Source organism: Podarcis gaigeae (genome assembly GCF_964106915.1).
Source record: "Podarcis gaigeae genome assembly, chromosome: 12".
In the NCBI taxonomy this organism is placed as follows: domain Eukaryota; kingdom Metazoa; phylum Chordata; class Lepidosauria; order Squamata; family Lacertidae; genus Podarcis; species Podarcis gaigeae.
Window position 1 is genome coordinate 22,220,528 of NC_139688.1, and position 23,508 is coordinate 22,244,035.

At 40.2% G+C, this 23,508-nt stretch overlaps 1 protein-coding gene and 1 long non-coding RNA gene across 11 annotated transcripts in view; one reads left to right on the forward strand and one right to left on the reverse strand.

Annotated features, from left to right (window-relative positions):
- The window catches only part of ARHGAP21 (Rho GTPase activating protein 21), a 111,539-nt gene that overhangs the window by 52,495 nt on the left and 35,536 nt on the right, over positions 1 to 23,508 (forward strand). For 7 of the 8 annotated variants that reach the window (XM_083704555.1, XM_083704557.1, XM_083704558.1 and 4 more), the window contains 5 exons: positions 1,604 to 1,786; positions 3,578 to 3,602; positions 15,532 to 15,624; positions 16,342 to 16,420; positions 18,065 to 18,119. In XM_083704555.1, the coding sequence (XP_083560681.1) occupies positions 1,604 to 1,786; positions 3,578 to 3,602; positions 15,532 to 15,624; positions 16,342 to 16,420; positions 18,065 to 18,119 (435 nt within the window). Of the gene's footprint in view, positions 1 to 1,603; positions 1,787 to 3,577; positions 3,603 to 15,531; positions 15,625 to 16,341; positions 16,421 to 18,064; positions 18,120 to 22,315; positions 22,421 to 23,508 lie in introns of those variants that run through there. The other variant, XM_083704559.1, reaches the window with a different exon arrangement.
- On the reverse strand, positions 11,510 to 22,165 carry LOC310828088. Of its 3 annotated transcripts, XR_014556631.1 has the most exons (5): positions 22,006 to 22,122; positions 19,796 to 19,902; positions 14,075 to 14,237; positions 13,131 to 13,211; positions 11,510 to 11,815 (listed from the first exon to the last, which is right to left on the reverse strand). It is a non-coding gene; the product is annotated as an uncharacterized lncRNA (long non-coding RNA). The 3 variants fall into 3 exon arrangements; XR_014556630.1 differs by lacking the exon at positions 19,796 to 19,902 and having other exon boundaries at positions 22,057 to 22,165; XR_014556632.1 differs by lacking the exon at positions 19,796 to 19,902 and having other exon boundaries at positions 22,006 to 22,114.

Consider the following 23,508-nt stretch of genomic DNA (forward strand, 5'->3'; position numbering starts at 1 on the left):
GCTTCAGACCGTATTTTGCGCTCTCCTCTTTCACGCTCATTAAAAGGTTCTTTAATTCCTCCTCGCTTTCTGCCATCAAGGTTGTGTCATCTGCATATCTGAGGTTGTTCCGGCAATCTTAATTCCAGCAATCTTATTTCTTCCGGCAATCTTAATTCCGGCTTGGGATTCATCCAGCCCAGCCTTTCGCATGATGAATTCTGCATGTAAGTTAAATAAGCAGGGAGACAATGTACAGCCTTGTCGTACTCCTTTCCCAATCAATGGTTACTAGCCACAATGCCTATGTTCTCTGAATACCAGTAGCTGGGAATTTCATGTGAGGAGATCAGAGCACTGTTGTATTCAGGCTCTGCTGGTGGGCTTCTCATAGGCATCTAGTTGGCCACTGTGATAGCAGGATGGAATTCCTATGTTGTTATGCCACTGAATTCCATATGCTACTGAAAACAGTAGAGAAATGGCCTGCTTGTGCACTTCCTGAAGATACTGGATTAGCCACTGTTGGAAACAATAAGTTAGCTTGAAACTGGCTCTGATCTTATAGGATTGCTCTTTGGCCCGTTCATATATTTTTTTATGGAAGTACTGAAATGTATGATAAATTCTGACAAGAAGTTGCAGTGGCAAGCCAAAATTAGAAGTGGGAAATTTCCCTAGGAATAAACTCAGTACAGAGACCAACCAGCTCAGTGTCATTTTCAATAAATAACAAATGATTAATCTCACAAATCCGGATGAAATTACTTTCCCCACCACCTTAATTCTGTTTTGCTGCTTTAAATATTTTTTTTGAAAAAAAAATAGTATTCTTATTTAGGGTTCTACTTTCTATTTGTATTTTTGTATCGTTTCCAGTGACAGAATGTGTTGTTTGTGAGTCACTTGGTGAATAGGCCTTTCATTGCATCTTTGCCAGATTCCTGAAGGGAAGGGAGTTGGCAGGAGAGGAAAAAGCAGAGAGGTTACAAGGTAAAAAGTAAAAATAAAAATCTGGTGGAGCAGCTGCCCTTCAAATGACCGTTGATTGCGGAGCAGAACATATGAATCTTAAGTGTGGAGACAGAATGGTCTTCTGTGCAATATATATATATATATTTGGTGATACGAATTTTTGACAAGAAATTCCAAAAGTATTGTAAAGAGCTTTCTCCCTGGAGGATGATGATCCATCGGATGGGTTATACTGCCATCTAGCTCCAGGAAGCAAGACAGAGCCTTGCTTGTTTTGATGTCTGAACCCAAGCTTGTGGCTTGTTTCTTTCTTGAAACGTTTGTTCTTGACTTGCTGCTTGTAGTTTATTCCAAGGACATCCACAACAAGCCAAACACTGGCTTGTTTCTGCTGGTGGGGCAGCAGCAGCAGGACCCAGAGAGAGAACTCTTCAGCGGTGTGTCCCAGCACACAATGAGTTCATACTTTCAAACAACAGCAAATGTGATTTTAACGTGTTGTGCAAACTGGGCCAGAGAGGTGAAAACCTGCAAGCTTCTTTTGCAGAAACCAGTCTTTGCAAATGAAATTACTTCCAATAACATGGTGAAAAAAGCATGTAACTTAAAGTCAGAGGTTGAACTTCCAATTCTTTTTCCTTATTATTAGGTGTCCAAAAATAAAGATGGAAAAGAACAAAGTGAAGCTGTATCCCTGTCAGAGGATGAAGAAACGTTTTCCTGGCCTGGTCCCAAAACGGTAGTTTTGCAAAGAACATCACAGGGTTTTGGCTTCACCTTAAGACATTTCATTGTTTACCCCCCAGAGTCTGCTGTTCAGTTTACGTTTAAGGTGAGTAAAATGAATATTCAACAAGTAACTCATTGGTTATAGTGATACATGTGAACTGTAATGAAAATTTTTTTTCCAATACAGTACTGCAAAATAGTAGCCTTATAGATATCTAGCCATCCATTTCAGTTTAGCAGTGGATCCACACTAAACCTCCTTTTCATTTTCATTTTTGCTTGTTGCAACCTAAGTTCTATTTAATGCTGTGGGTCTTGTATCTGAGTAAACATGCATAGGTTAGAGCAGTTGGGTTGTTGTTTTGTGAAGAGTTGAATTCTCTCGCCAACTAGAGTTTTAAGTTCCCTTTCCATTGGACTAATTTGTGGTGCTGTTACATTTATTTCTACCCCTGCTTCACCAGAAGGTTCCGGGTGGGGGGTGGGTTATAGCAAAAATACAGCATTAAAACAAATTACAGTTACGATGGGTCCTAAAAATATTTATGTTAAGTAAGACCAAGGTAAAAAGGTGTGTCTTCATCATATGACAAAAGCTGTACAATGAATGTGCCTGGCACATCTCTGTGGGGACAGAATTCCACAACATAGGGACTGCCACAGAGAATACATCTCCTCTCAAACCTCTTGAGGGTGGTGGAACTACCAAGAGCTCTGCAGATCTTAACACCCAAGAGGGTCTGTAGGTAAGGAGGTGGTCTTTTAGACGTTTGGGACATAAACCATTTAGGGCTTTAAGCACTAGCATGAGCACCTCAGATTAGGCTCAGAAATGAACTGGCAACCAGGGGGTGTTTATTATGGGAACCTCAGCCAGTAATCTTGTAACTGCATTTTGGACCAGTTGATGTTTCTGAGTCATCTTCAAGGGTAGCCCCACATCGAGCGCATTGCAGTAATCCAAGCTGGATGTTACCAGAGCATGGATTATAGAGGCCAGATCATCTCTGTCCAAAAGGGGCTGCAACTGGCAAACCAGTCAGAGCTGGAAAAAGACACTCCTAGCTACTGAGGCAGCTTGAGCCTTCTGTGAGTCGCTTTGGTAGTTTATGGTTTGCTGAATAGTAGTTCACATACTTTAAAATAGTATACCAAACCTCCCAAATGACAAGCAGATTCATGCAACCATTACGCAGATCATCCTACAGTTTAGCACCCATTTGAAAGTACTAAGTAAACTGATAGCAATGGTAGAAAATGTGAATGGAGGAAAACCTGTTGTGGAGCGTAAATTTCACATGCCAAAGGTCACAGGTTTAATTTCTGGTATCTCAACATGAGGCTGGCAAAGTCTTTGGAACTAAATGGACCAAGGTTCTGACTAATGAGGTTCTGACTAAAGATTGTGTGCAAAATTAAGTTCATATTGCACGAGGAATTCTTTATCTATAAACTACGATAAGACGCATGTCATTGTATTTGGGAAGTGTTCTAAAAAAGCATGTTTGGCACCTGGATGAACGCATCATAAACCAAGTAAATACGTTTAAATATCTGGGACTAATGATTGTGAAGTAGCTTCCTTTGCTCCTTCTTAACATTTCTACAAATAGAGAACTTCAGCATGAAGGACTGCAATAAAAAGCTATATTTAGAATAGCTTTCTCTTAACTTACTTTTATCTGCTAGTTGTCTCATTATTAAACATTGATTTGATGGCTACTCATTTGGAAGGCTTGTCTGGTTTTTCAAAATTCGGCCAATTAGGTGCTCCCTTAGCAGCTGTAGAACAGTTCTGAAATAAATAGTTTTGAAAAGCCTGGATGCAAATGTTTTGAAGAGCTCCTTCTGCTTTAATACAAGGACTTTGAATTTTTATGATTTCCTTTTGCAGGATGAAGAGAATGGAAATAAAACGGGTACGTTTTCTCTTTGATTCTTGTATGTTGTAATCGAATAGTCTAAAATCCATAATTCCTGATATAGTTGTACCTTGGAAGTTGAACAGAATACGTTCCGGAAGTTGGTTCAACTTCCAAAACGTTCAGAAACCAAGGTGCGGCTTCCGATTGGTTTCCGATTGCGCAGGTGCACCGGAAACAATACCAGAAGTTGCGCCGCATGTTCGGCTTCCAAAAAAAGTTCGGAAACCAGAACACTCACTTCCGGTTTTCAATCGTTTGGGAGCCAGAACGTTCAACTCCCAAGGCATTTGGGAGCTGAGGTTACGACTGTATAACCAATGAAACAAATCTGTTCTTTAATTAATGAATATTTTACCAAATGTGTCTTAAATATTGGGTGTACTAATTTAGTTATGTATTTTACATGAAATTTGTAGTTTCGCTTTTCCATGCCAGTTGCACAGGAAGGCAGAATTATATGAATATGTAAACAAGTATATTGTAAAATATAACTACATCTACTACTGAATTTAGTGGTTCTTTACCTATCAGCAGGTACAAAAATTGTAGCACGGACAAGGTATGGCTTTCTATATGCACCCTGGTATGTAACATCCCCCAAACCCCTTAAACTGAAAACAAAATTAAAAGGGGGGAAAATTGCTTCATGAATGAACAAGCTGATTCTCCTCAAAGGTCATATAATCTTGGGGACAATTATGTTCCTGTTGAAAAGAGGTAAATGAGGTGGCTTTCAAATATCTTCCTGGATAATGCTGATTTATTTATATGCCAACCATAAAATGGTGTGTGAAAGTAGGATTTGGCATAACCTTTCTCTGAATAATGCTTGAGATCCCTACATGGGTCTTCAGGGAAAATTAAATTTCCTAGGTTCCCTGGCACTATGGCAGCATTCCTTGGAGAGTGAGGGGAATTCTTTGCGTTGGATTACAGTCAGTGCTGAGAAAAAAATATGTTGTCATATTGCTAGCCTCCTAATTGCAAGAATTATGAGTTGTGGAGATTTGTATTTAAAACCATAAAATAACAACCTTTAGAAACGTCATTAGGCAGGATTGGATAGCCTGGGGTAAGAAAAATAGGAGGTGATAGAGAGTTGTCGTGGGGGGGGGGGACCTTTGTGAAATGCATACTGTCCTCTTGTTACCTGGCCGAAATACCATTGTCCTATAAAGACCCTGGATATTAAGAGTTTGGAAAAAATAATAGCAACGTTTTAGCTTTGTCCATACGTTTGTAGGAGTTGGGAATATTTAACTTTCATATGCTGGTATTACCTAGGTGGGCTGTGAGGTGCGTAAGAGCATGGAAATATTGGCAGGTGAATGTGAAGGAAGCCTGTGTACTCAGGGGATTAAGAATAATTCAGCCAGATGAGAGTGGAGGAAATAAATGTTAGGATGAGTCACATTTCAACTATTGGTGGAATTACCTTTAAAATGAGAAAGTGGAACAAAGGAACGCGAGAATTAGAAGTATAAAGTGGAAATCCATGCCCAGCCACAAAGACAACATTAACTCTTATGGAAGCTAGGTGGACGAACATTGAATGGGCCAAAGAATCTTGTGATTTGGGATGTGTAGACTTAGGGTATTAAGTGAAGGTCAATAAAAGTAGTGTTTGTTTGATTACATTGTGTTGGATCCAGATTTAGTCACACCTACAGTAGACCCATCAGAACAAAAGTTTGCCATGATTTTTATGGTCTAGTCCAGGCACGTCCAACTCCCAGGAGACTGCGATCTACACCCAGTATATAAAAAAAACTGGCAGTGATCTACCTGTTGTCATTGAGGATTGTTAGAGCTTTTTTGGGGGAGAGCAGAGTTGTTGAGTTTTTTTTTGGGGGGGGGAGGAGAGGTGTTGAGCTTTTTTAAAGGGGAAATAACATCCCTGGTCTATTCCAGGCATGACTAAGTCTGAATCCAATCAATTTTTTTTAAAAAAACAACACAGCTTTTTCCAAAGAAGCAATATGAATTCCCAGGAGACAGCCATATACTTTGATTAATATTTCAGTTGCAGCCATTTCCAGTGCCAGACAGTTTAAACCGAAGAGTAGCATGTCTTTAGAGCAGCAGGACATGATGTGGGAGAAACGGGGGACAAATGCCCAGCTACATACAGTGGTGCCTCACAAGACGAATGCCTCGCAAGACGAAAAACCCGCTAGACGAAAGGGTTTTCCATTTTTTGATGTGCTTCGCAAGACGAATTTCCCTATGAGCTTGCTTCGCAAGACGAAAACGTCTTGCGAGTCTTGCGATTTTTTTCGCTCCCCCCCTTTTTCTAAGCCGCTAATAGCCTTTTAGCCGCTAAGCCTTTAATAGCCGCTAAACCGCTAATAGCGCTAATCCGCTAAGATGCTAATAGGGTTGCTTCGCAAGACGAAAAAAACGCTAGACGAAGAGACTCGCGGAACGGGTTATTTTCATCTTGCGAGGCACCACTGTACACAGTTTCCCCTGAATACACGGCAGTCATAACTTTTGGGGTTATGACCCATGTCCTAAATACGTTTTTGTGCTGTCTGGCCTTTGCAGCTCTTTATTCTTAAAAAAAAAAAATTAAAAAAGCTTATTCATTTTTAAATGATGTTTTGTTTTACCAGTGTTCACTGTCTTTAAATTTTATACTACAGTATATAAATGTTGTTGTCTCGAATACTTTATATACAGTATATGTAGATCACCTATTTCTATATTAAGACAATTGACAACTCCTAAACGAAGGATAGTGCAGTGGTACCTCTACTTACGTTCACCTCTGGTTACTTATCCTTCGGGATACGTGCGTGGCAAACCCGGAATTATTTTTCTGGGTTTTGCACCATGAACAGAAGCGCTAAACCATGCCATGCGCATTCTCAGAAGCAGCACCTCCGGATACGCACACCTCGGGATCCCACTTGAGCTCCGGAAAGGATCCCGTGCGCAACCGGAGGTATCCCTGTATTTATTATTTCTATATTAACACAAAATAAATACTATCATTCGTTTTGGAGTTGTCAATTATAGAAGCATGGACATCTCAAGAAACCCTTTTAAGGTGGAAGAACAGATTGGCGTAGCTCAGAAAGTAGAAAAGGCCTTTTATCTGAGCACCATAAATAGCTATTTTGTGATGCGGAAGTAGCTAGCCGGGTGCTAATGATCAGTGTGTGCCATTCTTGAATAGCTTAGCTAAGAGGGCAAGCAATTCACATATCAAACTAATTTGCATTTATTCCTGCAGTGCCTTTCATACATTATAGGTGTTAGTGTATAGAGTTAGTGTGAATAATATATGAGCCATAGTGGATAGGATCGCAGAGCTTTCTTATCTGTGAAACTGCTGGTATGGTTCTGTTTAAATTATATGCAAAGGAGCCATCTAGTGCCAACCTCTTTAATGCAAATCTAAGCTGAAATATTAAATTCTTTAATAAAAGTTGAGGCTGTACAGCACTTTTGACAATGACTGGAGCTATACTGGGGTGGATCTGGAGCAAGCTAGCTGCTTTTCATTCCCATTGAAATCTGTGGGACTTAAGTTAAATGGGTTCCTTAAATCTGATCCTTATATTATTCCAATGGGAGACAGTCAGCTGATCAAAGTAAGTATTGAATATATACCGTATTTTTCGCCCTATAGGACGCACTTTTCCCCCTGCAAAAATGAAGGGGAAATGTGAGTGTGTCCTATGGGGCGAATGCAGGCTTTCGCTGAAGCCTGGAGAGCCCCACCACCAGCCCCACAAGCTCGGGGGACAGCGGGGAGGCAGAACACCGCTATCCCGCTGTCTCCCGACGTCCTTTGGAGGCTGGCAGCGGGGAGAAGCCTGCCTCTCCCCCCCCCGCCAGCCCCGCAAGCTCGGGGACAGCGGGGAGGCGCAACACGCCCAGGCTTAGCTTCAGCAGTGGGAGCCCGGAGCTGGGCTCCCACGGCTTGCGGAGAGCTGCATGTTCTGGGGGCTGGGGGGTAAATAATTCCCCCCTTTATTTCCCCCCCCCCAAAAAAAAATTAGGTGGGTCCTATGGGCCGGTGCGTCCTATAGGGCAAAAAATACGGTACTTTCTCCTTTCCATTTTGGCAAGTTATTCATTTGTCCAAAGGTCAAAGTACAGGTTTTGAGAAGCACACACTTAAAAGTGCATGCGTAAGCACAACCAGAGGAACCTCTGTTACAATTTCCCCCACATAAAATATTTGTCTCCAAAGTGCTGTTTGTTGCATCAAATCACCCACTGAGGGCTGTGTTGTTGGTTTTGATCCATGACAGGGCCTTTTCAGTGGCAGTTCCCCATTTGTGGAATGCCCTCTGTGGTGAGGTCTGTCTGTATTCCTTATCATTAACTTTAAGATAAATTTAGAAACATTCCTGTTTATGCAGGCATTTGATGGCTGAAGAACACTGTTCTTCAATCCTTCAGCAATCCTGAGAACATTGTTTTAACAATGTTTTAACTGTTTTTAGATTGGGTTTTAACTGTTTTAGAATGCTTAAAAAATTATTCCTGTGCTGGCTGTCCTGGGCTTCTTTGGAAGGGCAGAATGTAAATTGAACAAACAAACAAACAAACAAACAAACAAACAAACAAACAATAAAGAGCAGTCTTGACAGCTGATTTTCAGTGGGAAAATGCCATCGGATTCAGATCAGAGACCCTACTACAGTCTCTGCTTCTGAAAGAAAGAGAGCTGCTTATTGTAAGCACATAGTTTGACCCTAACAATGCTTTGACACATTGCAGCCAGCCACTTGGGTGCAGATAATTACCCTAACAAACTAGGGATGTGGGTGGCGCTGTGCTCTAAACCACAGAGCCTGGGGCTTGCCGATCAGAAGGTCGGTGGTTCGAATCCCCGTGACGGAGTGAGCTCCTGTTGCTTGGTCCCTGCTCCTGCCAACCTAGCAGTTCGAAAGCACGTCAAAGTGCAAGTAGATAAATAGGTACCGCTCCGGCGGGAAGGTAAACGGTGTTTCCGTGGGCTGCTCTGGTTCGCCAGAAGCGGCTTAGTCATGCTGGCCACATGACCTGGAAGCTGTACGCCGGCTCCCTCGGCCAATAAAGCGAGATGAGCACCGCAACCCCAGAGTCGTCCGCGACTGGACCTAACGGTCAGGGGTTCCTTTACCTTTACTAGGGAGATACAGAGATTGCATAAGTAACCTTCTCTCCTTACCCCTCCTCCCCCTCCCATGTGTAGGTCTTGACTTTCCTGGGTGTGGGGTGGGATATGAATATATTGTGAAAACGGTCTGATTGCATACTCTTCAATTTAATTTTTAAATTGATGAAGCTGTTGGCATAGAAAATTCAGTTTCTCTGGAGATGTGCCAATTGACTCCCAAGTGTGTGCATGTCCACCATCAGCCTTAACATGATCATAACGTGTCAGTCGAAGAGCCGATCTAGTCCAGTATTGTGTTTCCCACAATGGCCCATGATAGACTTAGGGAAAGTCCATAAGCAGGCTACAAGCCCAACAGCCCTTACCTGCTGATGCTCCCCAGTGACTGGTATTTTAGAGGTGTGCTGCTCATTGATTGAGGAAGTAGTATGCATGAGCCCCGCAGCACTATCAGGATCAGGCTCGGGTTTGCAGCTCCTGATCCAGGAATAGGAGGAGGAGGAGGTAGAAGCAGGAGGGGCGCTGATTTGTGGGAACTGAAGTTGGGGGGGGGGGCTTTCCCCATTGCGTCTCGACTTCAGCTGCCTCTTACGGTTGAAGAGGGATCCTCTTCTGGTCACTTTCTCCATGTATAATTTTTACGGGGGGGGGGGGCTGCGTCAGCCATTTTGCTGCCCATTTCCCCAATCTGGAGGTACCCTTTCGAAACTCTTTGCAATCCTTTTCTTTACCATGTCCTGAATAATTGATGCCACCAGCAAACCAGGCCGCGTCACGGACAAGTTATTTTTATTAGAATCACAGAATTGGAAGGGACCACGGGGAGCATCTAGTCCAGCCCTCTGCAGTGAAGAAATATGCAGCTTTCCCATACGAGGATTGAACCTGCAACCCTGGCGTGATCATCGCCACCATTCTCTAACCAGCTGAGCTATTCGGGCTTAAAAGCACTGTACCCAATACAGACTTATTTGTCTTGGGTTCCTCTTTTTATTGGTCCTCATCCATTCAGTTATCGATTCTAGACATCCCCTCACCTTTCCTGAATCAGAGGTAAAAGAGGTTATTAAGTTGGCCTCTGCTGCTCTGTGGCTAAAGGGCACAATGCTGGACAAAGAGATCCTTGGCTCTAATGCCGCCATTTCAGGGCATTTTGTAAAACTGGCTTTGTCCACATAGCATTGCTTTCCTGTAATAATTTTAATCTTTACCTGCTTTCCTGTAATAATTTCACTGCTGTGTTGATCTGAAACCTCTCACAGTTAACGTCAGTCGGAAGATTTTATCTGATGGTCCTGATGTCACTGTCTTGGCCGTTGTTTTATTGAAAGAAATTTAATAATGTGGAATCAGTATTTTGAAGGCATTAGTTCTGATATTTAATTTCCTGCCTGTCTGCAAAGAAGCAGTCGCTGCTTAAGGCGGGTCAGTTTTTCTTTTCTTTTCTTAAATGTATGTATGTCAGAACAACTATAGTAACAATTTAATATGACTGGTGGGAAAGCACACATGTGGTAAGGAAACACAGCTAGAGGCTTTGATGATCTATTTCATTTTAGTTGTTGCAGTAATGTACAAATGCAGCTCTCCTGAATTCAAGCTGTGCCTGGAATAACTGAGGGCTGCGCTTACCCTGAATGACATTTAAGTCAATGGGGAAGCAAATATTTATGTATATATTTTTGTTAAAAAAGAAAAATGACTAAATAAAACCTTCCTCAAAGATTTAACGTATCACAAAATTGTACACGGTTAGGGTTAGGGTTATGATAATGGTTTCTTTCCATTTCAAATTATTATCCGTTAATTTTTAGTACATTATTTTAAAAATGCTTTTCTGGGATTGTTGTAAACTTTGTAGCTAGGTATTAAGTTGCATAGGTTAGATGAAGCATCCTCTTTTATGATATTAAGAAGTGAATCAATTGTGGGGTTTTTTGTCTAAAATTTAAGAAGGCAGATCCATTAGATCACACATTTTAATCATAATGAAGGCTAATAACAATGTGTTAAAATAAACTTCTATTCAAATCCTCAGAGATGGATACATTTCATATATTTATGATGAACTGAGTTATACTTTTGCTCTAGTCTTAACAGATAAATGGTTCGTGTACAAGTTACTGTGGCTTAATCATTTTGAGAGCCTAAGAAATACATAGTTTTTCCACTTAAGTAGAAGAGATTCATCTTACCTAGTAGTGTGTTAACTGTAGATAATCCCTGCAAGATATTTTTGGCACTTATCGCTCAGTGTTCTGATACTCTTGTTCCTTCCAATTTGCCTTCTGATTTTTGTGTGGCGGTATCCATAGTAACTACCATCATTTCAATTTCCTCTTTTCCCCTCTATTGGTGAACACTACTCATGCCATGTGAACTGCTAAGTCTCATCTTTGCTGCTGCTCTCGTCAATCTGTGGTTTTTTTACAGAATACATTGGAGCTGCTCCATTTTCTTGAAGAGCAAACCATTAAATTAACTGTCTAATTGCAATTTTTTTCCTGCACAATGAAGCACCTGGGTATACAATATTGTAGATGCTCTAGAATTTGTATGAAAGGCTTGTACATACTATTTTTTTATTCTGTCCAGACTAGGATTAAGTTTCTTTTATGTCCACTTACTAATCTTTAGTTGGTGTAACAGTGTATATTTCTAGTAAAACCATAGGCTGAATGCCTATTTATTTCAGATATACCAGACGGGAGAAGCTTGGGCTAGTATCATGTCATATGAAAGATAGAAGCTGCTCCCCTCTGGCATATTCTGCTCAGAAGGGGAAAAGAGAGAAAGAGACAGACAAACAGACAGACATCATATCACTGATATGCATTACCATTTCAAAAATTAACACTATAAAAGTACAATATAGACATATTTAAGAAAGAGGTTGCTCCTGGCATCACATACGGGGCCTTCTCACCTGACAGATTTGGGGGTGTCTATGAAGATACCACTGGGGAAGGAATCCCAGTGTTAAAAATGGTTGAACACATTGGAAGGCACACACACCTGAGGGGCCCACTGTGGATCTTCCAGGGACCCCCAGGCGACCACTTCCATATTGCTATTGCTGCTTGTTCACCTGCAAGCGATGACAAGAGCAAAGTGAGAAGGCGCATCAGTTTCTACTCTTCTAGCCCTCTTGATGATTCTGCATTTGCAACAAATTAGTGTATGGCACAATATGACCTAGCAGCTGTGGTACCTTCCCTCTGGGTAGCTATGTGGCTTTTTTTCCAGAGAGGGGAAGACAAGCAAACAGGCAACAGTAACATCAAGTAAGAGGTCCAACCGAAAACATGTTTTCCAGTGCCCCCAAAACTGGAACTGACACAGGTTGCTATAACTCTTAACTTGATGCACGTGGGGCTTTTTGACTTGTTTATATACCATACCCTGCAAACGTTCGTTTATTTCTTTATGGAATGTCTAAACCACCCTGCATCAAAATAGATTCCAGGGTGGTGTGCAATTAGTTGAAACCAAATATCATAATGTGGAGTTTCAGAAATGTCATCACTGCCTCCCTTCCTTTGCAGTAAAAGTCTTTCAAGTTAAGGTCTTTCTAAACAGTCTGGAATCATTTTCATTTTCTGCATGCTTTCCACCCTATTACTTCATAGCTATAATTACACACGCAAACACACAAACACAAACACACAGAGGGAGGGAGAGAGAGAGATCTGTTGAATAAAGTACCAAATCAGTGTCATTCAAGGACTGGGACCAGGGATGCGCTCCTGTTTTCTCTCCCTTAAATAACAGTTAAGCTGTTAGATGTATGCTTTGTGAAATACTGCCCCCCGGCTTTCTAGATTGAAGGACATAACAATTGCTGGAAGTCAGTAGACACAGTAGAGCAGATACTCCTTCATCAAACATTTGGCAGAAAAGTTATTCTTGTTGATGCTTGTCTCTTTCAGTAATGGTAACTAATCAGGGAGATTTCTGCGCCTCAGTTGCATTAATGACTTCCTTTCAGTGCTGGTGCTACCTGTGCAGAGTGAAGCTTCTTGTCTCAGGCAGCAGACACAGGGGACAGTGGCGGCAGCTCCTCAGCTATTCCTCCGGAGCCCCCTGGCCATACCCTTCTGTTGCAAAGCTGCATGTGCCATAGTGATTGCTTGCCTTCTCCATAACCAACCTACTGTTCTCAAGTGTAGTGGAGGACCCTACCCCTTGCTTGAATTATGTGTTTGCTTTATAAATAAAAGTGGATCTTTTTTTTAATGAAGTCCACTGAAAAAGGAAATTTTCAGAATGTTAAGCCAACACGGTCTTATTAACTGAGTGTTATTGCATGGCTCTTCAGGAAAAGAGGTCATTATTTCAAAACTTTGTAGATGCTCCTACGTATCTTGCATAAGCTTGGTTGTAAATAAACAAGTCTGAATTACCGATATTTAAACTTCTCCAGATCCTTCTCTTGAGTTAATTCCTCTAGTTACATTGTTCTTCCTTGTTCTGCTCTTCATATCCTGTGCTCAAAAACAACATCCAGAAACGAAACATTGACGTTCACAACAACAGAAAATCCCTTCTAACAAGCAGTTGTTAAACTCTTATCTTTGCTAGTTGCGTACTTCACCACCTGAAATGATCTTCATAGTTTCCCACTGGTACATCACTACTTAGAACAGGGTGTGGAGAAAGTGGATACACATAAGTTTTATAACTCAGCTCGTAATTATTTAATTTGGAGTCATCTTATGAAATTGATTGACGTAGTTAGGACTGGTAGGAGAAAGCGCTTCATGCAAGACATAATTGAGTTATTTGATTGACTGCCCATGTTATGATGGGTGTTGACTAGCTTAGGTGGCTTTTGAAGTGACTAGACAAATTCCTGAGGATAGCTCAGTCACAATGATGATTAGCCATGGTATCAGGCTCAGAGACCATTTGCCACTGAATGCCGGGGCCTTCATTCTGTTTCTAAGCTTGCCAGAAGCAACTGGTGGACTGTTGTAGAGAGCATGATAGTCTGATCTAGCTGGGCTCTTACTTTCTTAAATCATATTCACTTGGGTCAGCTTCCCCAGACTACATGGATACTGTGACTTTTTATTTACTCGTATTTCTCCCATAGAACATCTCAAAAGATCTACCTTGCCATTCCATTCTGTTGTTCTATTGTGCATTGTTCTTTCTTAGCGGTTTTGGTTGGTGTGGTTTTTTTAAGTGCAAGGAAGATAAACAGCAGGATTTGATATAATTTTGGAATTCATCTTGCTGTTCAGCAGGTTCCACCAGAAAATGTTAACCTTTTCATAGAAAATATGAATAAATAAACTCAGCCTGGTGTACTTCAGTAATAAATAAATAAATAAATAATACTTACCATTTCTATAGCACTTTCATAGTGTTCAAAGCATTTCTCATGGGTCAGGAAAAATTACAACAGCACTGAAAGACAGGCCAGTAGCATTATCTCCATGTTGTAGACGAGGAGTTGGGCGGAAAGGCAGCATAATGAGTTTGAGACAGAGGACCCAGCTATACAGCTGCAAAGAAAACATTTTCAATGTGTTGTAAAGTGCAATATACAAATGTGGCATTAGATGGCGACAGTGAGCTATGCCAAATTCAACGTATTTTTCAAAACATTTTTTGGGTGGCCACTGTAGCAACAGGAACAGATGGACCTTTGTCCTGATCCAACAGGACTCTTCTTACAGTCTTATGTTGTTGTTTTTTTATAATAATATTTATTAAAGTTACAAAAGAAGTTACAAAAATGAAAAGAAGAGGAAAAAAGAAACCATAAATACAAAATACAGAAAAATAAAAACAATTAAAAACAAATCGGTCTTTCCATGTCTTGTCTTTCATTTACTTGTTTCCCTGACCTCCTCACACCTCCCTTTTTTGCATTCTAGTTCAATTAGTTGTTTCAGCAAATCCTTTCCATTTTTGCTTTTATCTTAATAATTTATCTTAATATATTGTAACTTTACATTCTCACCTGTTAACAATCCATTTTTACATACCCCTTTGTAACATTACTGCTAAAACCACATAACTTCATTCCAGCATCCTTCTAACATTCCTTAATTTTACAGTGTTTCTGTAGATAGTCTTTAAATTTCTTCCAATCTTCTTCTACTGACTCTTCTCCCTGGTCTCGGATTCTGCCAGTCATTTCCGCCAGTTACATATAGTCTCTTCTTACAGTCTTATGGACACTTTTCCACATTGGCCCTGTGGGCTTTAACGTGCAAAGATTTTGAACCTCTTCAAATTAGTTTTGCCAGAAATATTGCATATAAACATGATAATGCAATTGGCTCTTGATTCCATTGGCTCTTGAGTCTGCAAAGTTTTGGCAGTTTTCAGAATATTGGCTATTATGTTTGTAATTATGATTTCACTATGTATAGTCACAAGATCCCATTAGAATAGATGAGGTATGAATGGCGATGAAAGATAGTACACACAATACAGTTGTGAAAAATAAAGTTTCTTGTGCTACAGCTATTCCCAGAGCTATTTTTCTAGAAAAAGAGGTGCCCAAACTCACCTCCCTCACTCTCTTATAATGGCAGTGGCACCCTCCTGAGTTCTGGCTAGAAAAAAAAGCCCTAGTTCTATGAATGGTTTTTACAAAGACGGCTCAAATATTTTCCATGTATCTGTAAAACATGTCATGTTCTCTTGCTTTAAACAGAGCAGATGGTAATTCTCTGATTGTCAGATGAATTAAAATTATTTGAATCGTATTATTTAATATAAAGAAGAATGAGGTATAATTAATCTTTCCAATCTCTAGTAATGACTGTCTTTGTAATTTTCTTTTAGGGAAGCCACGAAACAGATTGGAGCCGATGGACACCATATTTGTTAAGCAGGTTAAAGAAGGAGGGCCTGCTTTTGAAGCGGGATTATGCACAGGTAACCGTTAGCTTACCTAGACATATCTGATTGGTTGGGCTGGTGTGATGTCATGAGTGTTCCAACTTCCAAGGAAGTTGTCAGAGTGTGTGTTTATGTAAGGAAGCAAAATTTTAAATTAGTTGGGAGTTTCAACCCATTCAGCTCTTACTGAAAGGTTTGGGATTTGGTTGTCATTATGGAAGGAAGATGTTATGTGCTGGATCCAGACCTGATTACCTGTGGGGGGGACGGGGAATAGGATGGTGTGATTTTTGCTGATCCTTTCTGCAGTCCCCTGTAAAGATGCTCCAGAGCACCAGGGACCAGTGTGGGAGGTGACACTGTGGTCTGCAGGGGGAATAGGAAATCAATAAGAATCACTCCTCCCGTGGGAACCTCTGCTGAATCTCAGCCCCTTCCAAAGATAAGTTTGGCTCCAACCCGTAGGGTTTAGAAAGTCATAAATGGTTCACATAGAAAGAGATGGAAAGAGTGTCATTTGTTTGTGCTTTCCCTGCTCCTCTTATAACATGTGAAGTAGGGCTTATGAATGCATGAAGTTCCTAATTAAACTTGTGGATTTCATTCTTGGGGATTATTTGTAAGTCACACATCTGAAATATTTCTGCTTTGTTTTTCTTTGTAATACTTGAACGGGTTCTCAGCTTCCGTTAATGAAGAAAACAGTGGCCTGGATATATCTCCTTTTTTTCTGTGTATTTTTTTTCTCTGCAGGTGACAGAATTATAAAAGTGAATGGGGAAAGTGTTATAGGGAAGACATATTCTCAAGTAATTGCTTTAATTCAAAACACGTAAGTATGGGTGTCTGTAATCTGCATAATTTTAAATTCCATGTAGTTTGTTTTGAGAAAGGTGATTGGTGTGCGGTTTGTCTGTTTTTACCAAGATAATCAGAATGATAGAATGAGTAAATCCAGTTCAACTCATTCTGCAGTGCAGGATTGGCCAGCCCTTGACACATCCAGCAGGGCCCTTCCATCAGCTGCACAAGGACTGAGGTGATCTCTGATGATTTTCCATCCCCTTGTAGCTCCTGCACCCCCAAAACTTAAGTGGCACATTGTGGGAGGTGGCACAGAAACTGCATGGAAGAGGGAGACTCTCAGAAGTTCACCACAATCCGTTTTCTACTGACCAAAGCTTCCTGGTATCAAACACCTTCCATCGGCAGAGGGACACCAATTGGATACAACCCACTGAAAGTGTAGGGATGTGCTGTGGATAATGTCATTGTGAAGTTTTTTATATTTTTGACACCTAGCCAACTTTGACTGAGCAGCAGATGTAAAAGTAAAAGCAAGTTATGTGTTTGATCAGTGCTCTACATAGCAATTAATTCATAGGGCTACACCTCATATTATGTCCAATCTTTCGTATCCATTCTGTGGGTGACATTTCATATGACCATACTGCAGGAAGATAAAGCTTGTTAAGAAAATGGCTTATAAAATTTCCATAAAGGCTTGACATTTGTTGGTATTATTCCATGAGCAGTTTAGAATGTTTAACAATTATTTAGGAAAAGTTATTTTATCAGCAGCTTTTTGGTGGTGATGGGAAATTGAATCTAATACTGTATTTGTTTCTGAGAATGTTTTGCTCATAAATATCTGTACCTGACATACACAGGGGCTGTGTCTGAAAATCACACTAAACCAGTGAGATGAGAACAAGCTGCAGCAAGCCTTGGGCTTGTACGCTTCCCCACAACCACTGATGAAGAGCAGTTTGGAAGTTTTTGCTTCCGTTTTCTGTTAACCACAGTTTATCATGAATCTGGACAAACTATGGATTACAAAACATGCCAACTTCAACCATGGATTACGAAAATAGCTTGTTTAACTGGAACCTTAGTTGACATTAACCATATTTTGGATTCAGATGGCACACTAAACTGCGGATAACCAAAATTGGAAGCAAAAGTTCCCAGTTTCCTCCTTGCAGCCATACCAGCAACATCTGGAGGACCAATGTTAGCTCCTTGCACCATATGTAAAAAATAATCTACATGGATAATCAATCTCCATGTAGGATAAAAGGGTCTGTATTGTTAAGGGCACAAATGTATTTTCTCATAGTGAGTACATGGATAAGACAGGTTCTGTGTATATCAGCTACTTGATCTGTGTGCTTTTGATTCTGAAAACACTTGTGCCACACATTACAAGTGGCAACCGACGTGTTTTTTTCTGCATAGAAAATTTTAATTTTCTTAAAGGGAAGCAGTCGTGAATTTGAGGTGTGATTTGAAGGAGAATATAACAATCCACGGAAGTAAAGAGGAAAGTATTCAGTGCTGGTTGTTGAGAAAGAGTGACTACTGAGATAATCAATGCAAATCTATATGTTAGCCGGCAATTAAAATTCCTATAAATTGGTTAGTACAGTATTTTATTTTTTATTAATATACCAATATGTTTCCTCCTCTCTCACAGTGACAGCATGCTAGAGCTTAGTGTGATGCCAAAAGATGAAGACATCCTTCAGCTGGTAAGTTATACTTCTGAAATAGATACTAAAGTAAGATGGCCGTAAGCACCCCAGAAAACTTTTGGCTCTTTAACCAGGCTCTTGAGCAAACTGAATTGCTGAATAATGCTACTACTATAGTTGTAATGTCCATTTCTTTTCTTAATTTGTTGTTTCATAAGTTCTAGAAACACACAGGGTAAAGAATAAGCATACAGTCGTACATTGGTTCTTGAACAGAATCTGTTCCGGAAGTCTGTTCAATTTCCGAAAACATTCGAAAACCAAGGCACGGCTTCCGATTGGCTGCAGGAGCTTCCTGCACTTGATTGGAAGCCGTGGAAGCATGTATGTTCAGGTTCCAAAGAATCTTTGCAAACTGGAACACTCGCTTCTGGGTTTGCGGCATTCGGGAGACAAAACGTACGAGTACCAAGGCGTTCGACAACCAAGGTACAACTGTATATGAAATGGAAATGTGGGGACAGGGAGCCTTCCTACCCTTTGAATGCTTGAAGGAACATATACAACAAACCACTGAAATGCAGTACATGGCAATGAATAAAATTTAAAGCCACGCTCTGATCTGAGTTGAAGGTGGAAATACCTGTGATGATAATCTTCAGCAAAAATGGGTGCACAAAGGTCAGTAGTGAATGAGCTGTTATTCAAGCAATAAATTGAAACTCATTTTAAAAGTTGGACTGAAGGAACCCATTCAGGTCCCTCTTTACTCTGTAAAAAACATAATTTTGATTTTGTTTTGTTTTGTTTTGTGTCAGGTAAGCATCCACTTGGAACTTAGATACAAGTTCCATTGCTTTCACTGGGACTTTGTTACAAGTAAGGACCAATTGTCATTCTCTTAATGGAGAATGTGTGCATTCAAACCCACCTCTCTCTGATTGGCTTCAATTTTTCAGGAGTTCATACAAGCAGAGGTACATGCAAGCAGAGGTACCTCTTCCTTCATCGCATGTTCCTAGCAAGGAGAGAGCTAATTGCAGCCACTCTTCCTTGCCTTTGCAGCAGCGTGAATTCATTTTGGGTTAAAGTGCTAGCTCTATTTGTGCTAGCTCTATTTCTTGTTAATTTGAACTAAAATTATTATTGCCTTTTCACTGAAGCAGGACTTCAATATACTGTGTTAACTGGTTTCAACCACAGAGAACAAGTGCAATGGGGAGGGGGAGAGAAATGAGATTACCTTGGCTCTTAAATTAGGAGGAGGCATCATATGCATTAAATTTGAATGCTTTAAATGTTGACCCAAAGAGCTAGAACTGGACCAAGTTATAGGCAGTAAACACCAGGTTTTACTGCAGAAATGTTTGGTTTGTGTATTAAATTTCTTATATAACCTTTTTCTAAAACAAGACTCAAGGCATCTTACAACAGGTTCAGATATACCATATTTTCCCATGTATAAGACAACCCCTATTTTTGGGGACTCCAAATTAAGAAAACACCCCTCAGCACTACCCGTGTATAAGACGAGCCCCAATTTTAAACCCAATTTTTGGGTTAAAAAAAACACCCTAGTCTTATACACAGAAAAATACGGTACTTTGAAATTAGATAGATAGATAGATTCTTTATTGTCATTACACAAGTGCAACATTGCACAAGTGCAACGAAATTGGATAAATTGGATAAATTAAAGACAAAAGCAATACAACTAAGGAAATAAAGGTTACCTCATAATGCAAGAGGACTCTTATCCAAATGTAGGATAGATGTTGGGACATTTTAAGTGGACTTTTTTCATAGGATAGCATTTCAAGCATAAAATCTTGCAGAAAGTCTGTTTTAACAGAACACATGAAACATTTACAGTAAACCCAAATTGAGCATTTAAAAGGGAGGAGAGGGGCTAATAACGCTTCTCCTTAATTATCAAACTGCAAGTAAATGGCCTGTATAGGGCCCAGCCATACAGTTAGACAGCTGCCAGGAAAAACCGCAGTAGTTCTTTTCCTTGTTAAGGCATCCATTACTCAGAAGCAATCCCTCCTCTTTATTAAATGCTAGTGGAAATGGATGTTAATATGATTTAGTTGAGGCTCTTATTGTGTGTCTTGTGTACATCTGGTAACATGCATTTCCCTTTATACGCTTTAATAGCTCTACACTTAGGCTTGCTACCCGAAGTGTAAATCAATCCTCAAAGTGAATCTATATTTTATCTGTAATAAAGGGGATGATTTATTTATTTATAGAACTATTACATTTTGTTTAGTAACTTTGTTAGATGCCTCTTCTAAACGAGGGCTCAAGGTGTCCTACAGCCCACTGTAGAAAAGAATGTGGAAGAACTCTGGGTATATTTTAAGACATGGTGGTGAAATAGAGAGCAAGGTGGACATGTACAAAAATATTTAATAGTCAGGAAAGAAATGCTACATTTTAAACTGTTTTAAAAAGTTAAAAACCATTCAGGTTTGTTGAAGAACACTTGTTGCCTGCAAAACTGATAGATGCTTTCACATCACCTTGCTGAAAGTGATATTGTTTTGATTTAAGGTTTCATTTCAGCAAATTAAAGGCACATCTTAGCATTTGTAGTTTTAAAATAAAGTGCTGAAAACATGACCCTAAGGGCCATTTCCAATATACAGTGGCACCAGTATGGCCTCTTTGAGTAACATAGGTATTCCTGTGGGGATTTTCAAAACCAATGGAAATTACTTTACTTTTAAAGATGGACTCTGCTCAGCTTTTATGTGTCTTACCAAGACTAAAGTCATCCTGAAAACAGTAGAAAAACTGTGTCTTATCTTTTGCTGAAATAAACTGTTGCAACAAAATGAAGAAAGGGGAAAAGGTTTGTTTAATGCATTCTTCTATGTCACTGTCACTACTCTTTTATTGACTTTAAAGAATATGAATTGGAAGGAAAGGATTTCCCCTTTGCTAGACACATTATGGTTGTGCCCATTATTAAATGAATGGATGCTCATTTCTCAATTAGGTTACTTGGTTTTCCTAGATCGCAGAGGAACATCTATGCTACATTCCTATTCCTTTAAAATATACATTGCAGACTGTGCTGGAAGAGAATTGTACCTTTGGCAGATAATAGGCGTTCTGGGTTGAGAGTCCAATTCATATGTTAAAGGTGTGGCATTTCTGCCAATTCACTGATTGCTTTGGGGAAGAATACTCCATCATTCCATGAATTCATTCTGTATTCACCTGTAATGCTAAATCATGGTTTGAATCAAGGACAAGCTGTAGCAATCCCCAAGCTCATAATCCTCCAGATGCCACTTCCTCTTCTCCTGTGTGACCAAGAGAGACCAAAAACTTCTATTTTTAACTAACCACAGTTCAGTGTTGTGTTTTAATTATAACCTGGGGTTAATCTTAGCTTTTTTTTACAGTTATAATTTGAAGTTGCCTTGTTTCAGTAAGCTGTAGTTGGCACTAACCGAAGTTTGTCTGAGTTCAGACATCACAACAAGCAAGCTATAGTTAGTTAGGGTTGCCATATCTTGAAGAGAAAAAAAGAAAGAAAGGACGGCCCAAGCCTCTTTCCTCACTCCCAAAAAACCTCAGACATTTCCTTTAAAATTTAAAAATCCCCCCCGGATGGGCATGTTGGCCCCCCCTAAAAGAGGAATTTCTGGAATTTCCCGGACGTATGGTAATGCTATAGTTAGTCCAAAGCTCCACAGAGGGAGAGGGGAAAGCACATGAGCCAGAGACATGTCGTCTAAACACTGATGGTTTAATTAGTGTTATGTGCAAACAAGACTATAGTAAGAAATAGTTCCCTAGAAGACGATCTCCCTAGCTCTTATGCCCTTCCGAAGCTCTCTATGCAAGCTTTGGATCATTTAAAGTGGATGGCATGTGTTAATCAAGAGGTTTTCATTTATAAAGTCTTAGCACAGGATCACAGTACCTCAAGGACTGCCTCTCTGAAATGAGCCAAACCAGACCCTGCAATAATAACCTGTTGAATCTCTTCATCCAGATTAGGTGGTCTTCTCTCCTCCATCTTGTCTGGATTTCATTTTAGTTTGTTCACCTTCGTTTGTACCGAACTGCCTGCAGACACTTGTGCAAGATTTCCACTGCTTCCTTGAAATAAGCAGATGGAAATGTGAGATAGAGTTGTGTGTCATCTGCCTGCAGATGTCAGTAACCCAAATCTCTGGATGATTCCTCATCCGCCAGCAGTTTCCTGTTGTTGTTTTTCAAATGGGGAATAGAATAGAACCTTGGGGCAACTGTATAAACCAAAGCTCAAAAGCCAGGAAAAAACCTGAGTCTCTCCCAATCTAGCAAGACATCTCAGAAGAAAACCATAGTTAATGGTACTGTAAGCCGGTGAGAGGTCCATAAGAATCAATACGGTCTCAATCTCCTTATCCATTCCCCAGTGTAAATAATCCACCAGGGCGATCTTGTGTGGAGACAGAATACTTTTCGAGAAGAGATTCCGATTAACTTCCAGGCATCTCTTGAAGACCCTTTATACTAGCTGGCCTATTCAGTTTAATTTTTCTGTGGATTAGGCAGTCATTTTTATGATTGTTTTGTATATTTTTTGTGGTGCTTTTATGTTTTGTTTCATTTGTATACATTGTTGCATACGGCTTTGGTGTTTACATGAGATGGGGGTATATCAATGCTTTTATAAATAAATAAAAGCCAGATTAGAAACAAACCTATATCATCTGTTTCCTCCGGCGCTCCTTAAGGCCATTTACTACTCTATCATCCTACTAAAAAATTAAATTAAAATGATGCATTGGGTACTGTGTGATAACTATCAAGGATGGTTGGAAGTGCAAATTTGATTTCTTCAGTAAAGGCCTTCGAACTGCCTTTTTTTTGAGACAGTATGAACTTGCCCTTCCCATCGGTAAAGCATTCACTACTTATGAGGTTCGGGGTGGCAAGTCCATTACTGCCAGTCAAGAAGGGCAAGGATCCTAAAAGCAAGCAGTAGGCCTCAAACCTTCAGATTGCACAAATGGAAATGCCTGCTAGGCCTATAACCCATGTACAATATTTCTTTCCGTTACCAGTGTTTGGAGGCTGGGTGCCTTGTAAGGGACACACCCTACACGGGTTTCCGCCACCAGTTACTTTGGTTTTTATTTATTTATTCCCTAGTTACTTTGAGGCCTTTCCCCTCTGAGGGTGCGGCCTCCTCAGTTGTGTGTGTTTTAATTGGATCTTGGCTCGAAGCTTAATTTCCGCAGCTTGTTGCTATGGGGACATGCTACCACAGCTGCTCTTAGAAATCTCCAGGTTTTCTTCTATCAGGCATGCTCAGAATTTGCTAGCGTCCATTTCAATAAACCGAAGCAGTTGTGACAGTGAATGGCTGTGTGTCTGTTTGTGGATAGGCTTATGGCCTTCTGTGGTCTGTGAGGATACTTTTGGTCTAAACAGT